Raw genomic sequence first — 26,714 nt, forward strand, 5'->3', positions numbered from 1 at the left:
TGCGCAAGAACTCTTGCACAAAACAGTTCTTGCACAAGAAGCCTGCAATGTAAACATAGCCCTCGACTTTAATAGGGTTCAAAAAAGACTAGATGAATTCATGGAGGTTAGGTCTATCAATACTTATTAGCCAGAATGGGTAGGAATGGCGTCCCTAGCCTCTGTTTGTCATTGGCTGGAAATGGATGACAGGAAACAGATCTCTTGATCATTACCTGTTTCTGTTCATTCCCTTTGGGGCATCTGGCATTGGCCACTGATGGAAGTTAGGATACTGGGCTAGATGGACCTTTGGTCTGTTCCACTATGGTGATTCTTATGTTCTTTACCTGTGGCTGATCAGTGGAATTAGAGATTATGTCTACATTACAAGCACTACAGTGGCACAGCTACAGCACCATACTTATGCCATTGTACTGTAGATCTGCTTCTAGTGAAAGAAAGAGCTTTTATGTCAATGTAGGTAGTTTACCTGCCTGAGTGGTGGTAACAAGGTCTGTGGAAAAATTCTTCTGTTGATTTGGCTGTGTTGATACCAGGGAATTAGGTCAGCTTAACTCTGGCAATGGGGGTGTGAATTTTTAGACACTCCTGAACAACATGATTGGCTTGATTTTAAATTGTAAGTACGGGTCTGGGCAGAGCCAGAACGCCCATGCTCGCTGGAGAAACTGTTATGAATGAGACCAGGGTATCCTCCAGAATTGCTGGACACCTGGGTGAGGTGTGAAGGTGAGGGGGTGGCTCTGTGTCTGCAGAAGGGGCAGGGCTGGGGGCTAGCTTTCCACAGACAGCCCTTCAGCACTGCCTGGCTCTTGCTGCCAAGGGCTCTGGCAGCAATTTAAAGGGCTTGGGTTTGTGGCTCCTGCCACAACAGAAGTGGCAGTGGCTAGGAGCCCCAGGCCCTTTTAAATCACCAGAACCTGAGGCAGATTCCCTTTTTGCCTCCCTGTCCTGCCTCCCGGCTCCCCACACTGTGGTTGGTAGCCCTCAGTGAGATAGCTGGGGAACTAAGAAACTAATGGAGTTAAGCTAGAAGAGACATAGCTAAGAATATAAAGAAATGCACTGAGTCTAATACAATTCTTCTTACTCAATGTATCCTTTATTTAGCTTCACTCTGCCAACAATACAGTGGTTAAAATAGCATATATCACAATCAGATTGTATGAGTGGGAGATATACCTATCTCATAGAGCTGGAAGGGACCTTGAGAGGGCATCAAGTTCAGTCCCTTGACCTCACAGGGGGACCAAGTACTTTCCCTGACAAATTTGTCCCAAATCTCTAAGTGGCCCCCCTCAAGGACTGATCTCACAAACATGGGTTTAGCAAGTCAGTGCTCAAACCACTGAGCTATCCTTCCTTGCTTCCACCCAGTTAGTCTTTCTGTCCATTCTTAGGACTTGATTCCATATTTCAACAGTAGAGCTGCTATTCTCAGTATGCACTACTCAACATAAGGGCTGTGTCTAGACTTTCAAATTTTTCCGCAAAATCATTTGCTTTTGCGGAAAAACTTGCCAGCTGTCTACACTGGCCGCTTGAATTTCCTCAAGAACACTGACGATCTCATGTAAGATCATCAGTGTTCTTGCGGAAATACTATGCTGCTCCCGTTTGGGCAAAAGCCCTCTTGCGCAAATCATTTGCGCAAGAGGTCCAGTGTAGACAGCACAGTACTGTTTTGCGCAAAAAAGCCCCGATGGCTAAAATGGTGATTGGGGCTTTTTTGCGCAAAAACGCATCTAGATTGGCACAGACGCTTTTCCGCAAAAAGTGCTTTTGCGGAAAAGCGTCCGTGCCAATCTAGATGCTCTTTTCCGAAAATGCTTTTAATGGAAAACTTTTCCATTAAAAGCATTTCCGGAAAATCATGCCAGCGTAGACGTAGCCAAGCAGAATAGAGCCCTTAGTTTGCTAATTCGGAATGAACAACTGAACATAAGCTCCTTAGAGAGATTATTCAGAGTAGTGCCATGTTTGTTTTGGTCTTTTAAAACCTTTATTTTCTTTTTTAGTCTGCTGGTTTAGTTTCTTGGCTGAAAATGCACTTCATTAGCTTTCACAATTATGTGGGTTTCTATGCATAATCTGTCATTTAAACTCCATCTTCCAGTAATATTTGTAAATTAATATATAGTAAAAGCTCTGTTGTCTGACTCTCAATTAACCAGAAAGCATAATTAATTGGCATTTCTAGTACTTCCCAATACAAATCTTCAGTCTATTAACCAGGAGTAATATACTGCCCAGCATGTTATGCCGTTGCACATTCTGACTCTACTTTTATGCAGAAGAGACAGAAAACAAGTACTTACTAGGTAAGTGCTGATACTGGGAATTTGTTTAAAAAAGGAGCTTCCAGGGCAGGTCATAGAAGTCATTATAGATTCAGCCCAATCTCCTATACCTTCTACATCTACAGTCCTAATTGATGTTGATAATGATGACCCCAAAGGCACTGAAAGATATTGAATTGTCTTCTGAATCAAAGGAGGATTAAATTGTGTTCAGTATAGTTTTTAGTGTTAAGTGTATTTTTACTGATCAGGGTGTATGCCAAGCTCTGGCCATAATGATTTGTAGTGTCATAAGATAACCTAGTATAAAAAACTTCACCTATCTGTGCCCAAGTGCTTCAAGAAATCCACCTCTCTGCAGTTCAGTACTACTACTGGATTGGTGAGTAACTGTATACTAGATTACACTTTATTTTATTGTATTCAAATTCTGTGAAAATTGGTATTTCATTGGTAAAGCATAACTTTCAGTAAACCATTCTATTCCATTAACCAGCAGGAGCAATTTCCCCAGCATGCCGGATAACAGAGCTTTAATTATATCATGTGCACGTTGCACTCCAAAAATGTAAGGTCAAGAAAATTCTTCCACTAGTTGATATTCATTTATTCGTGGTTGGTAAGGTTCTTGTTTATTTTCTGTGTGTTCTTGGTAAGGTTTTGCTATTTTCTACGTGTTTTAGATTATTTCAGTAAGTGTCTGATTTTGTATCTGGCTGGTTCTTAGACTGTCCAGCTTGAAGTAGAAAGGTAACTGGATGATTAGGGGTATTGGAGATCTGAGAGCCAAACTTTAGGACCAGTTAAACAATACAACAGAAATAGAATTTATGAAATACAAAAAATCAATGTAAGGAATGTCTTTTGGTGTTTTTATAAACATTTGGGGGACAGCATCACTTTTATTTAATATGAATAATACATTTTTACTAAGGAAAGTTCCTGGCTATTGTCTTACTTACAAACTTTATAAAGTTCCTGTGTTTCCTATTACTAAGAGAGAATGACTGACTGAAGAACTCGTATGATGGGTTGCATAAATGATGCATTATAAGTCACTAGTTAACAATCAATTAATAACAAACTGACCAAATCCAGATGTCATTAGAAAAGAGTGCTCCTCTTGCATCTGTAGAAAATTGTTATCATTTGTTTATCTAAGTTTTGCAGTGTGCATGGACAGACATTCAGCAAAGAAATAACTCCTTTTGGGACAGTGTTTCCACTGAACTATGTATTGTAATGCTTGGTATTTTTTGTCATGTCTTATCTCAAAGATTGCTTTCTGAATGTGATATCTGTAAGTATTTGATGGGGAAGGCAACCCCCCCCGAAATCTTCTCCATTTGTGCAGGCCAGGTACATGAGTAGATATTGGCAATGTGGACTTTTACATAGATAAAGTTTATTCACCCCCATAATTTGGCTTAGGGTTTTTTGATTTTTGTTCACTTCATGAAGATGTATAGTGATTCTATTCCATTCATTTCAAATCTTGTGGTGAATATTGCTCACAAGAATAACATACTGTTTCTTTAATGCTCAAGCTTGTGTGACAGACCCAGACCAGCTAGCTGCCACACATTAATGGAAGTATGCTGGACTCTGAGTCAACAGTTTCCTCTTCCCTGAGTAAACAGGGCCTAGCCTAGTGCAGCATAATCAGGAAGCCAGCTGGGGCCAATTAAGAGCTTGCTGGAAATGGTAGGCAAGTGTTTCTCAAAGTGGGCTGAGGGCCCACTCTGAGAAAGTTGTTAATGAGCCGCTCCAGTTTCTTTAGTTATGGCTCTGCAGCCACAGATACTGGGGCTTGCTTATAAGGCCTTTCTACAGAGAGGGCATTTTTAGCCCAACATCTGAGGGTGAGAAGGTGAACTGAGTGTGTGAGCCAAGGACTATTAGCAAGGCAGAGTGCCATGGAGGAGCAGGAACCAGAGAAAAGGTACTCAGAGGGATCATTTGGGGAAGTAGCCCGGGGAAGAAGCTGCTCGACTGGGAGTAAAAGAATCGTAGAATACTATAGCTGGAAGGGACCTCAAGAGGTAATTTGGGTCCAGTCCTCTGCCCTCACAGTAGGACCAAGCACTGTTTAGATCATCCATGACAGATGTCTATCCAACCTGTTCTTTAATATCTGATGGAGATTCCACAACCTCTCTGGGCAATTTATTCCAGTGTTTAACCTCCCTTACCATTAGGAAGCTTTTTCTAATGTCCACCCTAAGCCTCCCTTGCTGCAATTTAAGCCCATTGCTTCTTGTCCTATCCTCAGAGGCCAACGAGAACTATTTTTCTCCATCCTCCTTGTAACACTCTTTTAGATACTTGAAAACCGCTATCATGTCCCCTCTCAGTCTTCTCTTGACCAAAGTAAACAAGCCCAGTTCAGTCTTCCCTCATAGGTTATGTTTTCTAGATCTTTAATTATTTTTGTTGCTCTTCTCTGGAGCTTCTCCAGTTTCTTCACATCTTTCTTGAAATGTGGTGCCCAGAACTGGACACAGTACTCCATCTGAGTTCTAATCAGCAAAGAGTAGAGCGGAAGCATGACTTTTCGTGTCTTACTCACAACCCTCCTGTTAATGCATCTCAGAATCATGTTTGCTTTTACTGCAACGGTGTCACACTATCGACTCATATTTAAGTTGCGGTCCACTATGACCCTAAATCCCTTTCAGCATTACTCCTTCCTAGACATTCACTTCCCATTCTGTATGTGTGAAACTGATAGTTTCTTCCTAAGTGGATTACTTTGCATTTGTCCTTATTAAACTTCATCCTATGTAGCTCAGACCTTTTCTCTAGTTTATCAGATAGTTTTGACCCTATCCTCCAAAGCACTTGCAACCCCTCCCAGTTTGGTATCATCTGCAGACTTAATAATTGTACTCTCTTTGTCATCATGTAAATCGTTGATGAAGATATTGAACAGAACTGGTCCCAGAAACCCTGTCTGTTGCCACTGCCTTAGGGTCCCTGGGCTCGAAAAACTGGAGTGGTGGGAAGATCCGGTTTCCTCTGAATCCTCCCCACACTACTGCAGAATCTGCCTCTGCGAAGGGAGACCAGGACTACGGAGGGGTTTTCACCCCAAACTGTAGACTAGCCTATGATGTTTATGGCTCAGTAGGCTGTGACCCTTGCCTCTAGAAAAAGAGACGACTGTGTAGAGGGTCACAGTGAGCCTCTGAGTCAAACACAGTCCACCAGAAGCACGGGACCCAGGGAGTACAGTCAGAGCTTTGCCACACCTGCTAAAAAAACTATCTTTTGACCTAACAGAACACAGAGATGTGTACACGCATTTTTTCAAATAATTGCAGAGTATGTAATTGATATTCTGAGACATAATCTGAAGAGATTTTAATTGATAAGTTATATGTGATAAATACTTATGCTTTGTGATAGATATGTTTTTAAAATTGATCATTGTTGTTAAGGGCAATCATCTTGGGAGATAAACCTTTAAATTTATTGGAGGTCTGTCATTTTAGAACTTGATAATAATGTCAACACTCTATCTCATGTTCAGCAATCTACTTTGTACTCAGGAGGATGGGATTTTGCGATGTATAGAAATGCATTAAAACCAAGTGCCTAGGTCCAGATATATCATGAATAGAAATAGACCAAGATAGAATGTGTAAACAGAACTTTTCTGTACGCTGCTAACTCTTGATCAATGTGCCCTTTAAAGGGATATGAAGACAATAACCAAGTTTGGTAACTATATGAAGCATTTGATGTGGGCCATGTTATTTTATGCTAGGAAAGTTATCATTCTATAAAATATACTGTAGGTCAATGTAAATTTTGTAAGTAAGCCTTACATTGATTTGAATTAAAGCTGGTTCTTCACACACAATGTAATTTTATGAATTTCACTTACATGTTTCTACAGATTATAGTTAAGATACTAATAGTATTGGATCCAGAAATGGGCATATTTTGTGCATTAAGTGGTTTAGACATAATTATAAAGGATTAAATATCAAAAGTGCCCCAGACTTGAATTTGACAGTGTTCAGCTGTATATTATTATATCTCACACAAAGTTTAAAAAAAATCGGGTGTAGTTTTGAAGAAATTTCAAATAATATGCCATTGTAATTCTCTGCTGTATTCTGATCATTATTGCATATGATTTTGTAATAGAAAATTATGTATGGAGGAGGGTCTTTTGGTTAATTCACATGATTGGATTAATGGTACTAATGTAGGCTTATTATGTGACCTGAGAAATTACTTAGGCTAAAATCTTCAAATATGGTGGCTGAGTTTAGGCATCCGAACTCCTTCATATTAATAAATCACCTCTGAAAATCAAGTGCCTAATACATCTTTAGGTATTCAACCTTAGGCACCATATTTAAAAATATTGGCCTTAACCTCTTTGTCTTGGTTTTTATGTCCTTTGTTAGAAAGTGCAGGAGAAGTATGTATCACTCCTCAGTATACATTACTGGCTTCAGTTTAGTGAACAGCTAGATATTCAAGTATTGTTCAATCCCTGTGTAACATAAATGAAAAACAGCAAGATCCTTGTCTCTCCTTTTAGGTCATCTTACATTGTAATGTATAGATATACAACAGAGAGCAAACAGGTATATAACCCTGAATGAGTAATTGCAAAAGATCTAATGGGGAAGTTTATTTTAAATAAAATGTGCATTTCTAATATAAATGTGAACTGAATTCCTAAGGTTTGTATATATTCTAATTAGAATATATTATTTATGACAAGTTTAATAAAGTTCTAAAAGCTCTCTCTCTGTGGTTCCCTTTCCTGTTAATTGCTCTGTTGAGCACAAAAGCTGTGTTATGTGCAGAATGACTAGGCTTATCCCTAGTTATGTTTGGTATCTAAAGAACAATAAGAGTTTGCTGCCTGGCTGATCAATGCTGGATCAAGTTCACATTCCCAAGCTCCTACTCTCCCACCTACATATGCAGGGGTGGAAACATAGCAAAGAAAGGGAGGACAGGTCCTTTTATGAACAGAGGTTTTTGAACTGACACTCTCCTAATATGGATGCAGCTGGGACTGTAGCTTTAAACATTGCTTTAATCCATTGCTTGCAAAAACATCCTAAGAAAAACATAGAGATTAGCAGCCAATTAATTCTTATTTTGCCCATTGTTTTCTTTGGCCAACTGAAACAATTCACAGAGTACTTAAATATTTTGCAAGTTACCCTGCAAGCAAACAGCTTTTCTTTTGGAATAATTACAGCACTTGCACTCCACACATAGCCCAAATCTTTCAATTTTAGAATAACTTGAGAAGAAGTTTCCATTACTTTTTACATTTGTTTCAGCATATAAAATAATCAAAAGTCAAGAACTGCTTTAGAAAATAATATACCAGCTATTTTTAGGGTAGAGATTGAGCTGTGTAGTGTGATGGGAGTGGTAGGTCTGGAAAATAACACTATCCTTCCAGAGCTCAGCATTCATCCTCAGTGACCTGCAGTGTTTAAAATGCGTATGTTTGTGTCTGTTTTTCAGGATTTAAGTCTTAAGAGAAATATCAAAATATTACAGGTTTTTAAAAAGATGTATCTGTAAGTGGAAAAAAATTAAGACATAAGGAAAGGATATCTAGCGCGCGCGCGCACACACACACACACACCCATGTGCCTTGTGGTGATATTCATATAGTTCCAGCCAACTACTAAATGACATGTATATCTTATTTTGATGTTATTTCAAATAATGTATTTTGAAATTTGGCACTGTCTGCACAGCACTTATTTCAAAATAAATCGCTATTCTGAAACATCCCTTACTCTCTGTGGAATGAATTTTACAGGGATGTCGGAATAGCAAGACCATTATATTTCGAAATAATGGGTGCACTCAAAAGACAACGAATAGTTATTTTGGGATATCTCTGGTATCCCAAAATAGCCCTGTAGTGTAGATGTAGCCTCGGAGTTTTCAACAGAAACTGCTGATGACAGTCTTGGCATTGTATTAATAACCTGCCACTGTATTCAGAGCTCTGAACAGAGAGTGTCCTTTTTAATGCTCTGGCCACTGAAGGAGCTGCCTTGAAGTTCTCAGTGTTAGTTCTGATGCTTGTTTCATACTATGTGCTAAAATACTTCCGAAATCATGATGTAGTTGAAGTGCTGTTGTGCTGAGCATGCTGCCTGCTTCTTGAGAGTGAACTGCTTGAGTATGATGCACTGGCCTTGACATAAATTTTTTCAGAGTTCCTCTTGCCACTGATTTTCATTAAACCTGTTTCAACATTTTTCCAGGTTTTGATTTAGCACCAGCTTTCTCCTTAAAGACAACTTTGTGTAGTGCTCCATAGTCATAACTATGTTCTGTTCATAGAGAAAACATGGGATTCTTCTAATGCTAAATACATCTCCACCAGAGACAGTGACTCCCTGCAGAAAGGAATATTCTTCCGTAGAGGCTCCTAGCAGTTCTCTCCCATCTCCCTCATTTCATGGGTGCCTAGAGAAAAAACAGATGTTTTGCACTATGCTGTTTATATTTCCCTGAACTTTGTTTACTATATTTCATTTTGAATATATGACTGTACCAGCCCCTGGTTACTACCCTTAACATGGGGATCAACAGGCTTTTGTGGCCATAGGCATAGATGAGTCATAGAAGGAGGCTTCTGTCTTGACCACTTTTTTATGCTGACCATGACTAGGTCTCTGAACTTTAGAATCTTTTAATGTAGCATATGTGGGCATCTTTGCAGACAGTGAAAGAAATGGACATCGCTTCAGATTTTTCCAGTTTGTGTCCTATCCCTTCATTGGAGAGGAAGAGGAAAGATACTACTTTTCCTACACCAACTTTCTGTTCATTGATGGCTTTAGGATTCTCCAATATCTGCTGTTCAGATGCTTGGTGCTAGTGAATTTAAGTTGAGTGGTCTTTACTTTTCCATCAGGTTCCAAGAAACAGAGGGATTTGAAAGTCCTAGAAAATATTGCTCAAATAGCCACTGCCTGTGCCTACCAGGATCCCAGTGTTGGATAGAGCCACACAGATTTTTAGTGAGGGCCCAGTCACTTTGGATACACATATGTTAGTATGTGTTCTCTGGCCTACAGAATATCAGGAATCAAGTTACTTCTGGATAGCAGGCTTTCAGAAGAGTATAGTACCATCCTGAAATTTTAGAGGAAGGCAATGATGAACTCTGCTCTCTAGGCCCTGCTGAAGGCTAGTGGCACTTAGGAAGACTTCCCAAAAACCAATGGCAAATCACAGCAGAAGAACCATATTTCCAATTTTGTTTCTTGCCATACATTACTGTGTATTTTGTAAAAAAAAACTCAGCACTAGTTCTAACATACCACTCAAGCAAAAAGGGAATTTGTTCCCTAAATTGGCTGTTTGATACATCTGTGACATCACTCTGGATATTCAGAGAACTATCTGCATCAACATCATGGTATTGATCATCCCTAAGGTATATGATGAAGTACCCTGAGTCCTAGTTTGTCCCCTTCAGATAATTACCCACTACACAGCAGCCCTTAGCAAGCCCTCTCCCTCTGGATGTGGAGGCTGGTACAAATGATTTATGAGAGTCAGCAGGTGTTCATTTGGACTATGCTTTTAATATCGGTTCTCACACCTGCAGTTACAATTGTAGCTTTGATGGTATGCTTCCAACAAAAGGCTTCTTCGGTAAACCCTGAAAAACCATTACAAGCAACATACAAATCTATTCAGTGGACAAACAACACCTAGATTCATCTGGCCTGGATTCAATCCCAGATTAGCACCTCATTAGCAAGGGATTCCAGCAGCTGAGTTGGTGCCTTTTATGGAAGTTGCTGTAGTACAGCTTCATACTCAGAAAAACTTAAAAAACAACGAATAGTCTAGCAGTACCTTATAGACTAACAAAACATGTAGATGGTATCATGAGATTTAGTGGGCACAGTCCACTTCTTCAGATAACTCCCGCAGCTCATGATACCATCTGAAGAAGTGGGTTGTGCCCACTAAAGCTCATGATACCGTCTACATGTTTTGTTAGTCTTTAAGGTGCTGCTAAACTATTCGTTGTTTTTTAAGTCTTTCCAGTTACAGACTAACTCAGGGTATGTCTACACTACCCCGCTAGTTCGAACTAGCGGGGTAATGTATGCATACCGCACTTGCTAATGAAGCCCGGGATTTGAATTTCCCGGGCTTCATTAGCATAAGCGGGGAGCCGCCATTTTTAAATCCCCGCTGCTTCGAACCCCGTGTAGCGCGGCTACACGGGGCTCGAACTAGGTAGTTCGGACTAGGGTCCTATTCCGAACTACCGTTACTCCTCGTGAAACGAGGAGTACCGGTAGTTCGGAATAGGCACCCTAGTCCGAACTACCTAGTTCGAGCCCCGTGTAGCCGCGCTACACGGGGTTCGAAGCAGCGGGGATTTAAAAATGGCGGCTCCCCGCTTATGCTAATGAAGCCCGGGAAATTCAAATCCCGGGCTTCATTAGCAAGTGCGGTATGCATACATTACCCTCCTAGTTCGAACTAGGAGGGTAGTGTAGACATACCCTCAGCTACCCCTCTGAAGCTTTCAGACTCAGAGAACTCAATTCTTTCTAGTTATAGGTCATGTATACCAGCACCCTAAACAGTCCTGAATATACTAAAGATTCTCACGCTATATCTACACTGCAGTTATTTCAGAATAAACTATTCCAGAATAGTTATTCTGAAATAGCTTATTTTGAAATAGCACATCTATACTGCAGGGAAGCCTCAAAATTAGTTTGAGGCAGGCTTCGCTAATATAGACATGCTATCTTGATTTAGAGCCCAGGAGGAATAACTTAGAATGGCCCAGGTATGGGGCTATTTCAAAATAGCAGAAGTTGAGAGTCTACACACACCTTATTTCGAAATATCTATTTTGGAATAGGCATTATTCTTCGTGGCATGAGGTTTACAGAAGTCAGAATAAGCCGTCTGTTATTTCAGAATTATTTCAGAATAACTGAATTACTGTGTAGATGTTCGCATAGTTATTTCGGAATAATGGCCATTATTCCGAAATAACTTTGCAATGTAGACACACCCTCAGAGTTCTTGTATCCTAAAGAGAGATACTGATTCATAGTCAGTGTGGCCTGCATATTCTAGTTTCTACTTGCCTACAAGGGGAAGCACAATCCCTGACAAACCAAAACAACCTGTGGTAGACTTTTATGAAGAGTCTTTTGACTAGTGAGCCACTGATCATATTTTCCTCTGATCGGGTAAATCAGAATTAGGTATCTCGTCCATGTACCTGAATAGGAAGCTGGTGCTTTTCCAATCATGAAATCAAGAGAAGATCATCTTAACAAGGAATGCCATCCACACCAGAGAGATTCCAATATGTCTATACACCTGCCTTTCTGGAAGTCAGAATTTGATAAAGCTCAGGAGAAAAAAGCATTCAGGCATTTTTATTAATTACCATTACAGGCCTGCTTCATCAACTACAGTTCTCATCTGTGCCATAGATGACCACGAATTTTTTCCTCATCAGGCTATGAATGTGGTATTGGATAATTGCTCAATAGGGGGACATGTTCATCCATCCTTACTTGAGAATTCTCTCTCTGATGGCCTGGCTACTATTAGTGTCTTTTAACAAGGATATGGATGGAAAGGTGGTGATCGGAGTATTCTGGAAGGCAATTTGAAAATACATCTACTTGAAAATATATCCATTGTTTTGTCAGGATTCTATCTTTCTCCTCAGATATGTGTACAAGAAGAAGGATTTTCAGGAAGATCCAGTCTGGCTTGAAAGTGGTACCCATACTTAGGAAAGTGCACACGGGAAGATACTGGTTACATCATGCTACAGCAAAAGTGAGCAACAACAAAGAGTCTCTTGATGGGTACAAGTATTCAAAGGGACTTGCAGTATCTGAGGATTCCTGCATGGAATCTGGACAGACATTTCTCCCAGAATATGGGAATGTTCAAGAGCTGCTTGACCTCAGATATAGAAAATCTTCCATCCTTAAAGTTTACAAGGGCACTTGGAAAACATGATATACTTGTTGCATGAGGTCAAGATTGAACTCTCCTGTGGAGTTCATATAAAATATTTTGGAGTCTCTTTTTTATTTTGGAAGTGTCTAGGCTATAGTTCATTGCAAGTGGAAATCTCATCCCAAGGGTACCAAGGTTCCTGTCCTTTCTAGTTATAGCCTGCTTCTTCATTCATGTCTCCCAAATTCACTGGAGCCTCAATTTAGAATTTCAAAATGTTATTAAATCACCTTGTGATCCATTGGGTAAGCAATCCCTTGTATTTTCTGACTCAAATATTCGTTTTTCTTTCGGTTATGTCAGATGAGTTAGTGAACATTAGGTCTTCAGGCAACATCAAGCAACCTGAAATCCACACCACAGCTTGTTTTTGTTCTTAAGACAAATTAATCTTTAACTTAAATGTCCTTGTCTCTCTCTTTTTGTTTCAAATCTACTCATGCTTTGAAAAAGCAATTATAGACTTGGAGTGAAATCTTGACTCCACCGATGTCAATGGGGAAACACCTACTAACTTCAAGGCAACTAGGTTCTCACCATCTAAATGCAGTTGAGACAGTGAAGTTCTACTTCCATGGAACTAAACTGGAAGTGTAATGATGATATGTTATTATATGATGAATCCTAGAGGGGGATGCCAAATCTCGCCTTTTAGTCGAATGAAGTCAGGTATCTTCCAAGCTTACAGGGCACTGTGCCAACATCTTCCTGAAAGTATAGATTCCATTGCAGAATCATGACTCTAAAACCTTTAAAGCACTCTGTACATATGTGCTATAGCTTTATCTGTTTGTCTTAACATAACTGTATGTATAATGTACTTGTGGGCATTTGTAATGCTGATAAAAAAATTGGAGTAACTGAGAAGAAAATCAGGCCTCGGGTCTCCTCAGATGAGGCTGGAAGGTTGGACTCAATTAGTCCACCTGTCCCTTTCTTTCACTTTGCAAAGATCTTCTGAAATTAATTTATAGGAAACAGTTTTACACTTCCATTTTCTAATTTCTGGAGACTAGTAGCAAATCAGAAGGCATTTAAATGGAGTTCACCTCAGATAGGATGACCTTCTTAGTTTATCAGTATTGACTGTTTCTGCAGCAGAGATTCTAGACAAGTGGGAGCTAGAGACAATGTGGTTACAATATGCCAATGAATGTCTTCTATTGATCCAAAAAATGTCATTAGTAGCAATCACAGCATGAACAGCTGAAAGCAAGTTCCTCTATCTCCATTTAAAGTTAAGCAAATCTCTGCAATACAAATGTATCCAATAGTGTCTACCCTGGTGTCCAATATGCTAGCCATGAGCCCCATGTGGCTATTTGTCCAGTTGAGTGTGGCTAATTCGATATAGTGCAGAACTGGTGGAACTCCACAGGTCTAAACTATCCTGAATGTACATTTTATGTGTAGGTGCAGGCTTGGTTTTAAACTCTTTTTTTGAGCTAAGCCACTAGCTGTCAAGAGGCCTCAGAACGTTAGGGACATTTTGCACCCAGTTGGTTTAATGCTGCAGCTCTACTTGTTTTTCAATTCAATTATACTTTCATCATACTGCTGAAAGTGCAGAGCATGCTTTTAGATCAGTGGGTAATTGTGTCACATCTTGTCCTTATGTAGGACACCTCTGCTTGAGATCTGAGAGAATTTACTTCTAATTGAAGAATGAAACATAGGACTGGATTGTGCCTTTAATTTCTGGTGGTGCATGGGGTTCAGATCTTGCAGATCAATTTTGAGAGATACAGCAGAGGGGGAGGTAGAAGTCTGCAGAATCACCGTGTCTTTGGGGCAGGGACAGTGTTTAATTTGTCCCAGGATTTTCCAAGTTCATTGCCAGTTCATTGTCACAGGTCCTTGGGGATTGCAGCATCAGTTATGAAACTAAAACAGTTGTTTGAGGCTTTACACCTAATGGATAGAGCCTTCGTGCCTCTTTCATTGCAAATTAAGGGGGCAGGAACTATCTTTTTGTTTGTTTGTTTGATGTTTATACAAAACCTACTTCAGATCCATGACTGGGGCTCCTAAGTACTTCTACAATAAAAATAATAATTATCTCTCTTAGGATCTTGTGGAAGCTACAGCACTGGAGCTACATGGATTGTGGGAATATGAAGGTGTAGAGCAAGTGGCAAGCTTTCCACTGTACTAGCTTTCACTATATCTTTGGATTTCCAAGTCTGATAAGGAGTTAAATCTGTCTGAAGCACCTTGACTAGATAGCTGGTGCATTCTGACCATTGCTTATTACTCTCGTGATAATCCTCTCAGTTATCTTGTGCTTGTTTTTCTGTTTGTTATATTTTTAATTTGCTTAAATTGCAAGCTTGTTGGAGTAGGGACTACCTGAATTATGGTGTGTACAGCAAGTAGCACAATGGAACCCCAGTTCTTTAATAGGCCCTCCAGGTGCTAATATAGTACAAATAATTAATAACAATAATTCCTGTTGAATGTGCTGCCAGTAGGAGGCAGAGGGGAGTCAGCCTGCATATCTTTGCATTTCTAGGTTTTTTCCACCTAGTGGATCACCAGGATCTACAAATCTGGGAGATTGCCTCCTATGAAAATCCATTTCTTTAGCACTTCTCTCATATGATAGGGAAGTTTTTTGATACTTCTAACACTGGTCTTCCCACAATATTCTCTGTGGGAGGGGATGATGTGACTCATAAACTGATCTGTTGTTGTTGGATTTTTTAAGTGGTGCACTTATGCCAGGAACATATTTTCCTTTGTTTACTTTTATATTTTTGATCATTGTCTTTTTGAATCACAATATAATATTCTTTCTCCATTTAAAATGCACAGGAAACTAAAGATGTACTGATGGCAGCCTTCAGAGTGACAGACCGGTTGTATTTTTACAAAACAGAAATATTATGTCAATGCGCTTTTTAAGGAGCCCCGTTGTGAGTGTGAAAAAAGGGGCTAAAATAAGATTTTCCACTGTGATATCTCTTTTAAGAAGTTCTTCTTTGAGTAATACTTTATGGCAAAGTTGCTTCTATTTAAAGTATGGAGTTTGATCTTGGCTTTGATCTGAAGCTTTTGATCTTGAAAGAAGGATGTTGTGGCAATAAAGCAAAAAGGGTAGGGCAGACTTTTTTTGTAAAGAAAAGTGATAAAGTTAAAGGGATACCGTTAAGATTTAGTAGGCACTAATTTGTCCTGCCTTACTTTACTTACATCTGTTTGCAGAATCCATCTAATTCTATATGTGGGAGGGTTTGCTAAAATAAATGCTTTGATGCTCCTTTTTCTTTTCAGAAAGCACAGATTTCTATTTCAAGCTTTTGAGCAATTACTTTATATACCACTAAGTAAAAATAATTTGTAAAAGATGAAAGTACATTTCCAAGATCTCTTTAATTGTACCAAATGTGATTAATTTACAGGTTCATCTTTAGTGAATGTTTCATTTAACACTGAAAATTATGAAAACATAAACAAAATCCCAACTTGTGAATTTTCAGTGTTCAACTTTTCTCTGGTTCAGGTTGCTTGATTTTTGCCTTTAAGTCCAATGTAAATTCTGAGTAAAGATACCCCAGCAAAGCATTTAAACATCCATTCTTGCATTCATCCTTATTTAGCAAAGCACCTAAATGTGTGATTAAATTACATATTTAAATGTATCCATCTGCTTGCGATCTTTGCTGAGGTAGAAATGATATGCTGAATTGGGACATAAATGAGGAGTTTGCTGTGCTGCGACTAATACTGTGAGAGGCTGGTAAGCAAAAAGGGAGCTCAGATCTTGCTTAAAAAATGAACGTCAGTTTCCAAGGGGCATCTGATGATATTTTGAATTCATTTGTGATCAAAGAATACTATTGGAAAAGTATCTTAAATACAGAAAAGAGTCTTAATCTGTTTCTTGAGATAAAGTCATTAGAAAGTTTCTTTATCTATGAGAACACAGAACTTTAATATTTGACTCAGAAAATATATTTATAAAATGTTGAAATTATGGCATATGGTGGGAAGATGAGAAGAAAATATCTGAAAATCGTCTTCTGGAATAGGATAGAAAGCTGCCCAAATTGAAGCACTGAGATTCCTCTGCCACCAAAAATAGTGACATAGTACAGCTCTGGGTTTGAATGTTTGAGGAAAATGAGTCTGTCTCTGTAATGGGCTCAACTAGAGCACTGATTCTCAATGCCAGCAGAATTCTGGGATGCTTTGGTTTCCAAGTTAGCCAGTTAGTCAGTTCAGGAAAAACTTAAAAACTAACAACTAGTATGATAGCACTTTAAAGAGTAACAAAACACCTAGGGTATGTCTACACTACCCCGCTAGTTCGAACTAGCAGGGGTAATGTAGTCATCCGCAGTTGCAAATGAAGCCCGGGATTTGAATTTCCCGGGCTTCATTTGCATGAAGCTGGCCGGCGCCATTTTTAAATGCCGGCTAGTTCGGACCCCGTGCCGCGAGGCTACATGCGGCACGGACTAGCTAGTTCGGATTAGGCTTCTAATCCTCGTGGAACGAGGCGTACAGCTAGTTCGGATTAGAAGCCTAATCCGAACTAGCTAGTTCGTGCCGCATGTAGCCACGCGGCACGGGGTCCGAACTAACCAGCATTTAAAAATGGTGCTGGCCAGCTTCATGCAAATGAAGCCCGGGAAATTCAAATCCCGGGCTTCATTTGCAACTGCGGATGACTACATTACTCCCGCTAGTTCAAACTAGCGGGGTAGTGTAGACATATCCCTAGATAGATCAGGATTCAGAAATTATGACTCAGCCCTTGGCTTTATAATGAGCTAAACCAGAGTACCCATTATGGACACCCCATATACCTTAAGGAAATTTGAATATTCACCCAAATGCATGTACCCAGCTCCGTCTCTTAATTACAAATGAGCCTGCATCCTGAAGTTTGGATCCGAAAGCCCCGGGGATTGCTTAGGACACTACAGTGAATGTAGCCGTCTATATATTTTATAGCCGGAAAGTTTCCGATAGGGGCAGAACAATAATGAAATTGGTGTGTCACGGTGCTGGACAAGCCGACTAGAGGGCTGTGTCTAGACTTGCAAGATTTTCCGCAAGATCAGCTGCTTTTGCGGAAAAACTTGCCAGCTGTCTACACTGGCCGCTTGAATTTCCGCAAGAACACTGACTTCCTACTGTAAGGCTGTATCTAGACTGCATCCCTTTTCCGTAAAAGTGATGCAAATTAGACATATCGCATTTGCAAATGAAGCGGGGATTTAAATCCCCCCTGCTTCATTAGCATAAAAATGGCTGCTAATAGCATTAAATAGCAAATAGCATTAAAATAAGGGATAAGGGATCTTTCGGAAAAGGCTTTATTTTCTGAAAGATCCACGTCTAGACTGGCGCTTTTTTCCGGCAAAGCTCTGAGCTGGAAAAAAGCGGCAGCCATTTTTATGCAAATGAAGCAGGGGGGATTTAAATCCCCGCTTCATTTGCAATTGCGATATGTCTAATTTGCTTCCCTTTTACGGAAAAGGGATGCAGTCTAGACACAGCCTAAGAAATCAGTGCTTCTTGCGGAAATACTATGCTGTTCCCGTTCAGGCAAAAGGCATCTTGCACAAATCATTTGCACAAGAGGGCCAGTGTAGACAGCACAGTACAGTTTTGCCCAAAAAAGCCCCAATGGCTAAAATGGCAATCTGGGCTTTTTTGTGCAAAAGCGCATCTAGATTGGTATGGATGCTTTTCCGCAAACAGTGCTTTTGCGCAAAAGCATCCATGCCAATCTAGACGCTCTTTTCCGCAAATGCTTTTAACGGAAAAGTTTTCCATTAAAAGCATTTGTGGCAAATCATGCCAGTCTAGACGTAGCCGGGCAATGTGTTCTCTGTTTTTTTCCGCAAAGGAGGTGAATTGCAGCCAGGGCCATCCCCACAGATTGTGAGATCATCTCTCCCGACACCTGTACGTGATGGGCTAATTAACGGCGCACGCCAGTCGCTATACCTTTAAGGCAGGCTCCTCCTCTCAGTTTCAGCTCTCGGAGCTGGAGCGCAAGGGGAGGAGGGCAGGGGCAGTGCCCCCCCCCCGCCCTAGGTGTTTCATTTCCTAAGGCGCTCTCTAGTGCGGCTCTTCTGAAAGGCGCGGCAGCGCTAACTGCCCTCAGCCTGAGGATGCGCCGCAGAGGGGAACGCTACAAAACACCCGCGCACCACACCGAACCGGCTGGCCGGTGCTGCTCACCAAGCCAGCAGCAGCCAGCGCGGAATAGCAAATGCCGGCCGCGTGTGCCGTGGGAAGCAGCAAGCCGAGCTTTGGGGGTGGGGGCGCGCTGCTGAAGGGATGTGGGATCTCGATGCAGATCCCAAATCAAGGTAAACACCTACTCTTACCGCCCCCCCCCCCCGAAATTGGGAAAACGTTTTTTGTAAGGGGGTGTTTCCTCTCACCCAGCGCTTTGCAGTGCTCGGAGAAATCAAAGTTTTGCACAGAGACGGGAGGCTGCATTTGGAGCCGGGGGTGGAGGGCAGTAAAAAGTGAAGCCAGTTTGCAAGGGGCAATCTGGGAAACCTGAATAAACATGCTCTCTATTTCCCTTTTAGCCTTTGCTGGAAGAGAGTCGAACTTGGGACCATTGTCGATTAGTCCAGCAAGTGAATCATGAGGTGAGAACTTTCATTTTGCTGTTGCTCCATTAGTCCTTGTTTACTCTCTTTTTCTCTTCTCACTTCTGTCCTTGCAAAGGTGCCTCCTGTCAGGTTTCCAACTGATCTCCCTCCTGTGTTACTTCTTAATATTCTTTTGTGTTTGTAAAAGGAGTATATAACTGTTTATGTATGTGAGTGGGTGGCTGAAAATAAATCTGTCACTTGAATCCAAGTTCTAAGAAATAGAGAGCAGAGGCTTCTACTATAATTTTTTTTGCACACACAATGGTAACTTTCCATTTGGCATCAACCCTGCTTTCTTTACACTAAAAAAATTAAGCAGAACAAAACTTGTCTAATAGAGAGCAAAGGAGAAAATATGTAGCATAAGATGAAGGAAAAAAACTTCACATTGATTATGCACGAGTGTCTAACTGGGTTACTTAAGAGCATGTCATTCTAGACTGGAAAAGCATATCTTTTCTTTCCAATTAAGCAATGGAAAAATCTCTTGTATCTGTTTATAGTTTCTTACTCATGCTAGGTAGCTGCACTAAGGTCGCATCTTCCTCTTTAAAGTACTATGCTTTTGAACTGCAGGTCACAAAATGGATTCAAGTAAACCAGAGAGCAAGAAAAAGGAGCAAAAGGAAACAAAGGCAAGATGAAGTGGCTTTCCAAAAGGTATGAGTTCCTGATGTGCATTTATGTTATGAAATAAAAGGAAGCGCATCCCAAACCTTTTCAAGGGACATGTTTGAAAATAGTTAAAGTACCATGTTCTTCTATGCTGACTACATAGAAAAAAACACCATGTATTGGTAAAGTTTTAACATCTCTGCATTTGCTATGTATAAAAACGACATTCATATTTAATAAAGAGCCTGAAAGGCATTTTGAGACTGAAAGATAAGAACACTTTCTTAAAAATGTAATAGTAGTACTTCCAGTGTACTTGTTACAGTTACTGTGACATTATTTGCCAATAAAAAGGAATGCTTCTTTTGAGAACAAGTTAATAGAAAATGCAGTGAGTGTCAGTGGGCAAATTAGACAAATACAAGATGTATAGCAATAAATGTTATGATTGCATTCCTAGACCATTGTTTCAAACTACACATTTAAAAAAAGTCTTCCTGAAAACACAGTTGTACAGCTTTTAGTGTTTAGTCCTTAAAACTCTTTACAAAAGCGGTTTTTGTAACTTAGTCTAAATTAATACCAAAGATTCTTAATCTTGTCATTTTTGGTTAAATGTGCTGTAAGGCTACCATAATTGTAAATATTAAGTGTATAGTAGAATAAGGTAAGTAAAATCTGACTCTTTTTCTGTTTAATAGCTCTTCTGTGCTGCATTTAAAAAATCATTGACATTTGATCTAGAGCACAAAAATCAGAACCAGGATTTTTTTCATTTTGAATTTACTGTTTTGTTTTAATATCAATCTTTGTTCATGATATTTTAATTCTTTAAAGCTATGTTGTTTTGCTTCCTCTACAATGCTTCTAGAATGTATGATGAATCATTGCTGATTCTGTAGCCAAATTCTTACTGATAGAATGACTGCCAACTGCTGAGATGTGTTGCCTTAGTATGGGCATTGCAGTATTTGACAAATATCTGCAAAGTACATTATTGTGCGTGGGTCATATACAAGTTTCATGGTGAACTAAAGGATGCAGTTTGATCATTTTGAAATGAACTGGAGAAAAATGAATATTGTATTTTGTAACTGAAGATTCACCGTATAGTGGAGGAATAATGCATGTATTTGTACGGATTAGTTTGTGAACCTATAATTTAAAAGCTAAAGCGAAATATCAGTAAGTTTTAACAAATTTCATTTCTTATTGTACTGTATGTTTACATGAGAAGGATTTGAAAAGTGTGTGTGACAGTGTGAATATTTAGAGTTGTTTTGTGTGATTCCATGATGGAGGTTTACGTGACTCTAGTGACTTCTTCTATTCGAGTAAAAGTTATAAAATGATGAAGAGGTACTAACTTGAGCAAAACCATGTTTTCCAGGTACCATTAGACATTGCTACAAGTATTTTGATTAGGGAGGATGGTATGCTTGTGGTGTTTTTAACCAAAAAAGTAAAACTGATCCAAACTCTAGCTGGACAAAGATATCCGTATAAATGAAATGGTACAGAAATAAACTTATCAGTATAAATACATTTATATTTGGATAATTCCATTAACACCATGGAGATTTTCTGCTTTAACAGTGTTTGTATAGTTAAATCAGTATAGCTTTTTGTGTGTAAACGAGCCATTAGGAATGCAAGAAGTACTGTATAAAAATTTAAATCTAAAAATCCCTAAAGAATTTCTCTTTTTTTTGTTTTGTTTTGTTTTGTTTGAATAGTCCTTTGTAAGTGGAAAAAGAACTGACATTTGAAACAAAAGTAATTGGATATGTGCATTAATATTAATGATTCCTGGCCCATCCCTCCCATGGCCAGCAGAGATTGAATGCTGTAGAGTCAGCATACTCAGCCCCAGAGAAAGAAAGAAAAGTGCTTTTTAGTGACTGTATGTTTGATGAAGGAATGGAGTCATCAAGGACTGGAGAGAGGAGTTCCATCTACTTTTCAGTCAGAGTGGTGGCTGCAATGTTGAAACAGTGAGGCAGTGATAACTTAAAGAAGACTAAGAGGGATTCTTCTGAGATGCTGGTCTCAGATATGTTTAAGGAACTGAGTTTAAACTTTGTTCCATTTAAAATTGTTACCAACAGAATTTGGCCAATTTGTATTAAGAGTGTTCTAGACTTTGGGCTGTGTTCACACTGGCAGTCAAAACTGTTATAAATAGTGTCTAATGAATTTATGCACTGTTTCCCACCATGACTAAAAGCCAGTGTAGAGGGAAGGGGCCTTGAAGAAAGAGAGGTGTAATGAGCCTGGAATGGAAGATATAGGCTGGGAATAAATAAAACAGCTGTAAGTACTGTCTGGTTATGTGTTTCAAGTGTGGCTAAAAACAGTGACTCAGTGTTTTTCACCAGAACTCAAATAAACTACATCTCGAATCTTGCATATGTCAGAGCATGCAGCTAAGTTTTTTACTGTAACTTCTGAACTTTTAGTTCTATGCTTTTCCTGTCACTTTCGTTTCTGTACAGTTATGCTGGGATAATTACATTTCTTCTCCTGTATGATTTAACTTTATCATTATCAGCCCCTATATGACACACACAATCAAAGCAGCTGTTCATGCATGTGATCCTTGTGGAATAAGGGGAAAAGAGAAGTTATGGAGTTGCTGAAAAATAGTGGTGAGTTGCAGTAATTAGGTGTTCTAACTGCATTCTACACAGCTTAAAGAGGCACTAGGTAAAAGTATTTTTACATGAATGCTTGAAAATAAATGCTTGATATGGTCTGCACTAACTAATAGTGCACTGCAAACTGAAATTTTAAGTGGACTGCAAAACAGTGGGCAAGGGACAATGGTCTGTCTAGATTGAATTGTGTTAATACGCTCCATAGCGAAGAAGCTCACAATGGATCAAGGCAACATAATGAGTTTATCTAGAGAAGAGCCAGCTCTTAGAGTACTAATTGAACATTCTTTGCCTTGGCCGCTTGTACAATCTTAATGTTCTGTTTAATTTCCTTCTTGTTCTAGCCCTCCTCTTTACTCAGGTTTTTTTGTATTGTGTTTTACAGTTTGTACATATTTTCACCACTTCTTCCTCCTTTCCATGTCCTTTTCCATGTTTTATATTTTTTTTGCATTTACTTCTAGTCCTCTTTTCTGCCTTTGTCTTTCATTCTTTTGCCCCCCCCCTCCCCCCGCCTTCTATCTATGCTAGTCCATTGCCACTTCCCCCTTTGGTCCTGTGACGATGTCCTTATTTCCTTTTCTCCATCTCTTCTCGTATCTGTTCTGACGCCCTTCCCCTCTCCTCACTAGTTGTTACTGTTTTGTCTCTTATTCTAGTCAATAGGCTGTCGAGCACATCGAGCAGATTAGTAGTAGGTATGTGTACAACCGAGAAATATTTTTGTGGGAAAGTGGTGGGATGAAATAAGAGTCTGAGACAGGACTCAGTTATTTGTAAGGTGCTTTGAATGTGAAAAGTCTGATAGAAGTGGTAAATATTATTTTGGGCTTTCTCTATTTAGAGAAGTCTGTTACTCTTGCCAATTTTAAGTACTGCGTAGAAGAAAACAACATTGTAGTCAGACTAGTAGAGTCATGGTATGCATGTGATCTCCATTTGCAAGGGCGTTCAAAGGAAAAACACTCTTTATTAGTAGGCCAGTGAAAGTCTACATGTTATATGTTACCCAAATTTCAGCATCCCTGGTACCCCGCTGGCTGGAGTTCAATATTGAAAATGAAATGCTGATATGTAAATTACTTTTGGAAAGCTGTGAAACTGCCTATAAGCTGCAGAATTAGTGCACTAATACAAAGTAAATAATGATTTTTTGAAGGGCACTGAAATATATATAATTACAATATATAAAGAAGGTTTAAATATCCCTATTGTCTCAGTTGAGTGCTTTGTTCTGTTGAGAGTGAGGGATAATTCAACTTTTCAAAATCTCTTCAGCTGGTTGCTTATTAAATCCTTTTTTTTATTGGTGTAAAGTAATTCCTGCTGATTATTAAATATTACTATCTTTGATTTTTTTTTCCCCAGAAAAGAGTAATTAGCAGCATTTAAAATTTTAATGGATTTGAGGAAAACAACTTGTGTTGAAATACTCTGTTTTTGCTTTTATTAGAAACTGAAGCAACTATGTGCTCATCATGGTGATCGTTGTAGTTTTCTCATTCCTTACTCAATTTTGTATTTCTTAATGGATGAAAGAAGAAATGAATCCCATAACTGTTTTTAATCTGAGTTGTGATTTAAGTTTTTAAGTGCAAAGGAGTTCGGAGGCCTTACAAATCAGAGAAAAATATGTTCACTGAAGCACAATGTAACTAAAGCACTCTACCCATGGTATGTATGTATACGTGTCTCTCAACATATATATGCATGCGCACGCACACACCTGAGTGTTTCTATATCTATATTCACAAAGTGCTTAGTGTTAAGGATCTCACTCAAATGCATGAAACTGAAGATCAGGATTAAGGCCGAAATGCTGTCCCAAGTTAAGAGCATCACCCATAAAAAACTTATCAAGACTTTACACAGTATTTTAATTCATAAAAGAAAAAAAATGCAACCATCCCTAATTGTCACACACATCCTCAGGATCTGTGAAGTCTAGCAGGCTTTCCTTGATTACATACAATACTTAATTTCCTAGGCAAACCGAGAAAGACAACTCAGTTGTGAGACTTTTCCAGTACTGACCTATACTCATTAATTGTTACAGCCCTGAAGTTGCTTTTACATTATAGTAATTGCTGTTTATTATAGTTAAATATTTTGGCATTTCACTTTCCATCCTGCTAATAAATACCCATGTTGTGTGCAAAATTTAGTTTATAAAAAATGCTTTTTGGAGTTATAATAGCCTTCTGATTCTTTACAGTGACTTTAACAGCTTCAAAGTAGGCAAAGATACTGTTTTGTGTATGTGTACATTTTAACTTATTGAACTACTGAGGGAACCCAGTTTGACCTGAGTTGCACTGGAGCTGTAAGTAACTAATCGACTAGTCAAATATCCGATAAGCAAAAGCTTATTGGATAGTCAACACACTAGTTGCTTCCCCCTCCTTGCTGCCTCCATCCCAGAGGTAGCAAAAGGTGAGAAAGGAGGGGATATTTGGGGGGAACTGGCTTTAAAAGTTGGAACGCTGCATGGAGCCCAGAGCCAGTGGGGAGTCCCAATAGTGAGGGGGAGCCCCGAGACTCAGGAACTGGATCCAGGCAAGCCAAGGGCCATGTCTGGCCCCTGGACCAGAGGTTCCCCACCCCTGGTTTACAGATAATTACATCACTGGTAATTCATAGCAGTTTATTGCTAATAGCCATCCCTCCCGTGTAGCGAAAGATTTTAAGGTCACTTAAAAAAATACACAAGCCTTGAGTTTTACACTAAAGAGGCAGGTTTAGCAGTTATTTCATTTAAAGAAGAAACTGGTTGCACTTTTGTGGCAGAATGCTTTATTTGGCAAACATTCTAATTGGAGGCATTTTAATGAGCTAACTTTTGTGCACATTATCATATGATACTAATAGTATGGATTATTTTAGTAGCACATACTTATGCCAGTATAGCTTAAGATTTGTCATTATTTCCGTTTACAAATCTTTGTTTTTAGGTGGCTTATACTTGGCAAACTAGCCTAACCTTTGTTTTTATAAAACATGGAAAAAAACATTTGTTCTTTCCAAAATGTGGAAGAGGAAAAGCACTGAGAACAATCAATGCTTTTTTTTTTTTTTTTTCTTCGAGTGTCGCCTTTCTTTCTAGTATTAATATGATTAATTCTGAGTAGAAATTTAGCGAGCCTGATGCATTATAGGAACTAAAATGACATACACATTACACTTTGGGGAAAGTGGTGAGCAGTATTTTCTCTCTCCATAACTTCCCTCTCCTTCCCCCTAAAAAAAAAAAAAAAAAAAAAAAAAATTAATAAGAAATTGTAGAATCCAGACTGCTGCATGGCAGTTGAATAATCCACATGATTTAAATGTCCCTGAGTAGTTACTGATGTGATTGACTGTAATGACTCTAAAAGAGTGTTAATGGTCAGCTGGTTCAAAAATATGCTTATTTCAGTATTGTATTTAATATGTATTATGAGAAATAGGCTTAACACTTTTATAATTGCTTTTATTTTTTAATAGATGTTTATTCCAAACAACATGGCACAATATCATGGCCAAATACAAACTGTAAAAACTGCTAGAGGTGAAGAAGAAAAATAAGTGAATAAAATGGTGTTCTTTTAGTGTGTGCTGTGTATGAAACACACCAGGTCAAATTCTCAAATGTGGATACCCAAATTGCACTTCTGTAATTTGTGCATATTCTTGCCTCCACAAATCTTACTTTTTTTTCAGCAGATTGTAGGATTGATCAGATTACTAGTTGCAGTCATAATTATACATGTAGGGACTGGATATGAGCTGCTCACAACTTTTGTTGTGGAGATTCCTACATTTTCAAGTTGAACCATCGGGTCTGAAAATTGTGGGTGGAAAGCTGGGGGATTAGGGGTTTTCTCTTAATATCAACACGTTCTCTTAACTAAATTGTGTGATATCACCAGAGCACTTATGTGGGAGAAAATTCTTTTACCCTTTATTGTTAAACAAAGTCCTGTCACTGCATTAAGATCTCCCCAGAGAGTCTTGATGTCCTCACACAACTCTTTACAAGAGCATGGCCTAAAATATTACTGTTTTGGTTCTCTATACTCTTATAATATTACTGTTGCTGGTGGTTTGTCCGTGTTTCTTAATTAAAGATACAAGAATTAGTTTTTATCTGTGCTCACTGTGTTCCTCTGGGTATAACAATATTCCCATAAATCACTGGAGCACAACTAAACAAGTGTACAACACATTGAAAATTCAATCTTTTAATTTATAATTTTTGTTTGGCTGTCTTACATATGTCACGGCACAGGTGCAAAATATTGTAAATATACAAACTCATAAATGCTGTGCCTTTCAGTTGTGGACCTAAAAATAATGTTAATTATAATTAGTTTCTCCCATTCTCCCCCAGACATTTGTCTAAGAAAAGAGATGGGCCTTGCAGTGAGCTCAGGAAGCTAGCGAACTTGTTGCTCATGCTTTCTCATTCATATTGCAAAAGGAAATTAAGCCAAGCTACAGAT

General features: G+C 39.0%; 1 protein-coding gene across 9 annotated transcripts in view; it reads left to right on the top strand.

Annotated features, from left to right (window-relative positions):
• The window catches only part of AOPEP (aminopeptidase O (putative)), a 408,083-nt gene that overhangs the window by 225,006 nt on the left and 156,363 nt on the right, over positions 1–26,714 (top strand). For 7 of the 9 annotated variants that reach the window (XR_001369118.3, XM_025177850.2, XM_075931804.1 and 4 more), the window contains 2 exons: positions 18,893–18,955; positions 19,538–19,621. Coding sequence is in view for 7 of the 9 variants with exons in the window: in XM_025177850.2 (XP_025033635.2) it covers positions 18,893–18,955; positions 19,538–19,621 (147 nt within the window). In the remaining 2 variants the exon portion in view is untranslated. Of the gene's footprint in view, positions 1–12,036; positions 12,150–18,892; positions 18,956–19,537; positions 19,622–21,312; positions 25,510–26,714 lie in introns of those variants that run through there. The other 2 variants (XM_075931805.1, XR_012904729.1) reach the window with 2 other exon arrangements.

The sequence above is a fragment of the Pelodiscus sinensis genome, chromosome 6 (assembly GCF_049634645.1).
Source record: "Pelodiscus sinensis isolate JC-2024 chromosome 6, ASM4963464v1, whole genome shotgun sequence".
NCBI lineage: Eukaryota > Metazoa > Chordata > Testudines > Trionychidae > Pelodiscus > Pelodiscus sinensis.